Here is a 7,568-nt window from a genome sequence, read left to right on the forward strand (position 1 = left end):
GACAGCAGCTTGTTATGAAGTGTACAAAATAAGTGAATGCCCATGAAGATTTGATAGAGAGACGTCAATTGTATCTTTCAGCTCGAAAGCACCTTAACGTGCTATTAACATTTAACCAAAACTCCTGAGACTCCAACTCAGCCTATCATATCAATAGGATGGGGGCACACAAATTTTCTTTAATAAAAACTATGAATAAATCATGTTTAGGAACAGAATCTACAAAACACAATAGCTCTTTTCTAGTGCTGAAGAAATGGGGATCAGCCACCGTAGAACAACAAAGATGATTATGTGACAAGCTAACTTGCTACTACAGAAAGAGCTTGACAGAAAATAATAGTAGAATAAATGTCTATGACAGGAACTCTTGATCTCTGCACAGGAGAAAGTGAATTGAGGTGGAAGGAGAGAAAATTACAACAACTTCACAAGATGTCGAGGGAAAAGACAATGCCAGGCAGGAGGAAGCTGAGAGTAGAATGAATGCAGTTGAAGATGAGGGCAGGCAAACTTGAAAACGGGAGCCATCTCCTTGCAAGGAGGACATTGTAGGAACCCCCGTCAAAAACACAATGGTGGTGGTAGTAAATGCTTGACCCTCAGTAACTGCACAAAAAACTGCATCAGTATCAAGGTTTGAACTCGTCAGCCCTTGACTGGAGCCATGTGAAATATTCTACTTTGAATCATCGCATTCCCCAGCAGCTTATTCCATGGTGAACTATCATTTGCATATTCCTTGATGACCATTAACAGTTCTGCTCTCCTATCCTCCTTGCTAGTTTGGCCACGGTCTTCAACAAGTTCTGTGCTGTACATGGCCCTCTGCTCGAACCTTTGGCTTTGATCAATGCTTTTTCTCAGGTAGCTCCACTTTACACAGAAGAGATAGTTGATCGTTTCACAAAACGGCCCTGTTATCATACCAAAGTAACGTCAGTGGTGGAAGTTCATTGCTGCACCAACCAAATTTTATATCTTTGCTGCAGTGAAGGCATTCACTGATCTCTGTGCCCTTGAATCAAGATCCACATTAGATCGACGTCAAGAAGTCCATACAGAAATAAACCAAGCATCCACAACCTATAAAAGGCCTTGGTGTCTGTGCTTTGACTTAAAGATCAGGCAAGCATCGTCGAAGGTCGCCCAGAAATGGATACTTAGCAAGCAGTGCTTCACAGTTATTGTAAAACTACAGCAATGCATACACAAATGTTACTGTGCACCTGATAATGACAATGCAGAGATAGGTCTACTGTAAGGATGATCATCATGTCATGCAGCTACCAATCTACCATGTGCATGATGTGATAAGGCAGAAATAGATGGACTGTATGAATGATCATGCAATGCAGTGACAAATCGTATTGTATACATGGATGATGATAATGCTGAGACAGATCTAACGCCCAGGGGTTTTAAAATAAAATCCCTTTTGTTGAACTGAGGTGCTATCTTAGATATTGCTTAATATGAGGATTATGGGGAGAAGGAAATTGACGAGACCTTCATGCGAGGGCGTCTTTCAGCGTTCAATTTGCGCACTTCGTAGCGGATTTTCTTAGAGAAAAGCCTGGTCCGGCGCTTCTCTCTGTAGCGCATCACACGGGCTTCTCTGGCTGCGATCCCTGAACCCCTTCCACAATCCAGAACTGGAACCTGCCAAGCATGCTCTCCAGCTTGGCTGCTGTTGCAGCTGCTTGATTCCGGTAGCATTCCAGCATCAAAGTTCCCCTGGCAAAACAACACTCCATTCAGAAACTGGCTCTCAAAACAAAACCCAAAAAGAAAGAAAGAAAGGATCAATATGAAACTAAGGGGTCAGCTCCAAATCTAACAGAATGGAGTTGCACAATCCTTGACATGATGCTACAGCATTAGCATGTAACATGGCAACAACTGAGCTCCAAATCTTTAACATACAACTATTGTTGCACTATAGTTAGCAATATGCTACAATCTAAAGAGACATCCTGTGCATTAGAGTGTATTTCCAGCCTGATTACTTCTCTCTCGATAATATAGCATCTAACCAAGCATAGATTTGCACTTACAGACTCTAAGAAGGAATCATCCGGCACAATTTGGGGTCTCTGCCCATCCATCCACAGGGATCCTCGATCCGACCACTCATTCAGCACCTCTTCATAGTTCAAACGCAGGGATATCGTCTTCCTCAAGGCTGGAGGGTCATGACCTGCAGTCATCTCCCCTTCCTTGCCCCAGTCTGGAGCAGCAAATCCGAGTGTCTCCTCTGCGAACTGCCTCTCGCCCTTTCCCTTGAAAGGATTTCCTCCAAACATGCTGCAAGCCGGGGCACCGAAAGCAGCTTTCCACATTTCCATACTGTCCGGAAGCTCCTGTAATTCATCGCTAATTTCGTCCTCCAGCTTGGTGCTTGTGCAGAGATCCATCACGTCAAATGTATCCATCTCGGGATCCATCTCAGATGCGTCGTCAATCGAGATGCTCCCATCTTCTATCACACTGGCTACTTCCACTTCGCCAGGCGCGTTACTGCTATCCGGGACGTTTTCTACTTTGCATGACCGGCCCGCTTCTTCATCCCCCCAGCCTCTTCTGGTGTATTGATTGCACTGAGGGGGCGAAGCTGGCAGGATTTCGTCCATCAGGTCTCCATGGCTTGCTGCGATGAGTTCTCGCAAGAGGGGTTCGTAGGTCGGCACTTCGTGAGCTCCCTCGCTCTCCTCCGACTTGAAATCGAACTGTTCACCGGTTACTCTCAGGTGATCGTTGCTTGGGCTGACAGGTTCGGGTTTCACGATGCTGGCAGCCGGTGGGAGCTCCGTGATTTCCCCGTGATGATCAACATGAGGATGCATGATGGCTTCCTCCTGTTTAATGATGAGATCACTAGCTGGTGCTGTGAATTCTGGAATGGGATTGACGAGCATGCAGGCTTCGCCTGCAAACGCTGCTTGCCCTTGCGATGGTCCGCGACCACCTGCGTTCGTTGATCGCCTGTTGGAGCTACGGTGCCACTTCCTGCCTGGCAGAATTGTATCTCTCTGGACGGAAGCATCAACATTCCGTTTGCGATCTATCTTCATTGGTGCTCCATTGGGCCCTAGCTTCACTCTGTCGTGCCTACGAGCTACCGGATTCGCAGAATGCACAGATCCATCGCACCGCTCGCATAGATAAGCCTCGTCTGCGGAGCAATACCACCGGGCTCTCTCCTTCCCGCACATATCGCACGCCCTTGCGCCTCTCCCGGCAATTACCACGCCCGATTTCCATGGAGTGGACGGCATCTTCATAGATTAATTCGGCAGACAAACTTCGCCCCACTCAGTGACTGGTCCAACTCCAGCAGCACCAGTGCAGCCGAAATAAATGGATTTACAGAGAGCAGTGGAGATCAATTTCCCTGTCTGGCTCGTGTATAGTAACTTAGTTCTTGAACAAAGAACGCTTAAGGGTGTGAGTGCAGCAGCTCCCAGCACAATTTTCTTGTCCTATGTAGTTCTCATTCGACATGCGAAATCTCAAATCGCAGGTAGCCATAAAACGATTCGCCTCCTAGGGGGACAGGGATTGCGGCAACGCCATGTTCACTGCGTTGCTCGAGGAAGCAGCTAACGAGGTCTTCTGCGGGCGGCCATGAGATGAGCGCAGCTCCAACAAAGTTGCAAAGCCAGGGAGCGAGCCTCTACGAAGCTACAACCGTCAGAAACGAGGTGAGTTCACGGCTAATTTGTCTTAAAGGCGAACACTTCAGCAGCAAACAGCTCGAAGTGAACAGGAAGTAAAACTGACGATGCTGGCACCACTATTTGCAATAAGCTGCTGGAGTAGAATCTGGAAGCGGCTTTCTGATTAGCTACCAAGACTTTGGGTGCTTCGACAAGTCAATGCAACATCACGATCTTATCTGTTTGCGTCCTACGCAGCTACGACACAAGCTCGGGCACTAGACGGATTGTTGCACTAGGGTGCTGCGAACGATGTAAATCGAGACGGCGTCGCATCCCATCGAGGTTATCCCACGGCAGCTGCCGACGATCAAGGGAGATCGATGGGCAGGGTGGGAATTCGGGAGCCGTCGATCGATGGGGGGGAAATGCGAACGAAGGATCCATCGCTGCATATGCGTGCAGGCCAAGTACAGACTGATGAACGATGGGCAGATAGATCTCAACGACGAGTTTTCATCATTCGGGCGACGAATGAGCCTGATTTCTACGACGAAAGTGTGATCGGAACTTCGGAAGAGATGAAACGATTGGAGAATCCGAGATTTTTTTTGCGTCAATCACAGATGGCTAATCTTGACGAACGTACAAAAAGAGGTCAACCTTATCTCCTGCCGGTGGACTTTCCAGAAACGTGCACGTGTCTATTTCTCATTCGACAATCCAGATTCTATCCACAAATCCTGGCTTCCCATTGGCTGGAAGGCCCGCCGGCGATTTCGTCGGGGCCGGGATTGCCTTTACTGGCGCCGGTGCCCTTTCCAATTTATAATATATAATAATAATACTGGACATTTGGTAGTTTCTTTTTTCAATTTATAATACATCATTCTTATTTTTCTCTAGATTTATAATATATAATTCTTATTTCAAACACGGGACCAATGAAGTTTGAAATTGAGCTTTTTCTGCCTCCCACGTATATTTCGTTTCACTTGTGGTACGACACCATACTAGTCAACATCCTCAATTAACCCTACCTACTTGGCTCTTCCATTGCTTTCATTCCAAATTCTAAACATTCAAGCCTTAGTTTCTTATTATTATTCATGGTACTACCTCAAGCCTTAGTTGAATATTATTATTATCCATACTTGCAATCACATCCCCTCCCTTTCAAGTGACTCATCGAGAAGAATCGAGAATAACCCACTCTCTAGAGCGTCTTGGAGAGTGGTTTCTTTTGACAAGAGTGAGACACTTTAAATAGGCATTCTCAACTTAATAGTGAAAATGAATCTTCACGTAGAAGTTAATCACATGTTATTTGGGTCCAAATTGGAGAGGGCCAAGGAAATTACTAAGGGGAGAGAGAGAGAGAGAGAGAGAGAGAGAGAGATTTGGTATTTGACAAAAGGAAGCAAAAACCATAAAGATGTTTAAAAAACAACAAAATAGAACAAATGCCACCCCAACCAACATCCATGTCTCCACAAAAGCGCTCCTCTTACACATGGACATAGTGGAATTTAATTATGATTTTAATTATGATAGAGCCATTTCGATAACGATCCCACCGTTGATTCCCTTCATCTCATGCAAGCACACAAAGTCCTCCCTAGTGTAGCAACCAAACATTGATGTTACTCACCTTGTCTTATCCAACATGCATTGAAGAACGGCAATGAGATAGCCCTCCCTTAACACAAGGAGCATAGCTACAATGGTTAAATCCTATGGCAATGGCTCTTCCACATTGTCCACCTTTTTCTTATTTTGCTATTACACTCTAAACAATATCCCCATCCCCTAGAGTGTACCCATTTGTCATAAACCAAATTAAGCTCATCCAATGTCAAACAATATTATAAACATATTTGTCCCATTCATTTGATACTTATCCTAACCATGCCTTAGAACAAACTCTGACATGGTGGGAAAACATACCCAGCCCTAGCAAGCCTATGGTGCACATGAGTGCAGTTCTTTATTGACATGTGTGCATGGGTCTGATACACATACCTTTGTGAACATTGTAATGTGTGGTACATGCACACTGGGTTCATCAATCCTTAGCGCAACCACATTGACAAGAATAAGAAGAAGGGTCCACTTTCTAGTTTCATGATCTGAGGTTGCCTTACATTGTGAAACCATGTTCCAAGGCCTATCTAGCATGTTTACGGGTTGTACTGGGAAAAGCTCTTCCAATAAATAGGGTGGTGGAATAGGTCTATTCACAACTTTACTACTTGTGTTCATAATTGTGAATGAAAATATCCTCCCATGTAATGCTATAATTTCTTGTCCTCTTCCTAACATATTAAGATCATTGTTTTCTTCTTCAAAATAACTCGATTGCACATGATCAACATCCCAATCTTGATTACGTTTGTAACAAGTGTCCTTACTAGACTTAAACATGGAAAAAGAAAGAAAAAGATGGCTCTATGACAAGTCTCCATACAACACCACAAGGTGGACAATGAATAAAAAAGATGGCTCAGTGTCTTAGCCCCTTTCTGAGGTTTCTCTTGGCTAGGTAAGATTAGTGTGTAGCCAATCACAGGCCAATCACAACTGACCAACCAAATGGACACGTAGGCCTTCTTTACATATACTAGCATATAATTTCTTTGCATGTTTCATGGCCTCATTTGCATGTTTGCCTTAAATATTACACTCAATTCACTTGATTAGCTTTGTGTATTGGCTCTTGGCCCCCTCTAGAGACTAATATGCATCATCAATTGCCACTTCCACCTTGATACAAATCCTTAACATAGATGAAACTAGTAGCTCCATTAAAGCAAAATTACTCCTTCACATTTCCTTTAATGTAAGTCCCCTAACTTATATTGTACAATGATCATGCCCCCCCTTCCCAAAAAAAAAGGAAAAAAAAACATTTAGTGATTCGATTCACCCCTACAGTACAAAAATGATAAGCATGAAGCTAAAGTATATGGACTTAAACTATTACATTTAATTCATGTAATAATGAAACCTCATATGAAACAAACCTAGTACATGTAGTTAATCTAATTCAAGATGTATGAAATTAGGTCCACAATGTATGACTTATGCAATGAGGGCTTCCATAACAAGAGGCTCTCAAAGTCTTAAATTTAGATCCTTTCATTGGAAGTGAATGGATCTCAATATCACACAAATATGCTTCACTTGAAAATCAATGCTAATGTACAACCTTTAATAAATGAGCATTTAAATTTGACCAAAATATTGAGTTGTTAATCACCAACTTTTCTTCACTAGCAATGAATTGGTGTTTTCAATACTTCAATGTTTGTGTCACCTAGTTGATATCATGAATCTAAGAGAGTTTTGATAGGTGCATTATTGTATATCTATATATTGGTTGATGAAGACATTCTAACTACATCAATTTGCTTCATTATGTACATTACATTCATCAACAATTACAAGAACCCCTCTAATGGCAGATCAATCTAAAAAATAACATGTGGTTCATTTCTATAACTTCATCGGATGAATTAATTAGAGTGTTTTTTGGCATGAACTAAAGAGATTAACACCTTATGTTGAATTGTGCTCGCTTTCAATGTCAATTAGATCTTTACTGTCCACATACTCTTTTTAAAAGAGAGCTACATTTGGTCTACCATACTCCAATATCAGTAGCTTTAATGTGTGAAAAATGATCGTTATGTTTTGGAATAATCTATTTTTGATAAGGCAAGATATAAATATGTGACAACTTTATGTGCATATCGATTGGTAAACACACAATGATATGGAATGGTGACTATTAAAATTTGGGAAAAAGATGCTCATGATACATGATGTTGAAACCTTATAGATTATGTGCATTCAAGGGCTATTATTAAATGTTGTAATACTTAGTCTTTGGAATTTAAGACATTCCAT

General features: G+C 42.6%; 1 protein-coding gene across 1 annotated transcript; it reads right to left on the bottom strand.

The window, feature by feature from the left end:
- Positions 1–172: 172 nt before the first annotated feature.
- On the bottom strand, positions 173–4,247 carry LOC147881136 (zinc finger protein CONSTANS-LIKE 6-like). Its single transcript, XM_087402302.1, has 3 exons — positions 2,058–4,247; positions 1,510–1,737; positions 173–917 (listed from the first exon to the last, which is right to left on the bottom strand). Exons 1-3 carry the CDS (start codon positions 3,282–3,284, stop codon positions 879–881), a joined length of 1,494 nt encoding a protein of 497 aa, XP_087258428.1. The 5' UTR covers positions 3,285–4,247; the 3' UTR covers positions 173–878.
- Between the last annotated feature and the right edge of the window lie 3,321 nt (positions 4,248–7,568).

This window comes from Dipteris shenzhenensis, chromosome 31 (genome assembly GCF_047967505.1).
Source record: "Dipteris shenzhenensis isolate YYH24624 ecotype China chromosome 31, Dip_SZ_1.0, whole genome shotgun sequence".
Classification (NCBI taxonomy): Eukaryota; Viridiplantae; Streptophyta; class Polypodiopsida; order Gleicheniales; family Dipteridaceae; genus Dipteris; species Dipteris shenzhenensis.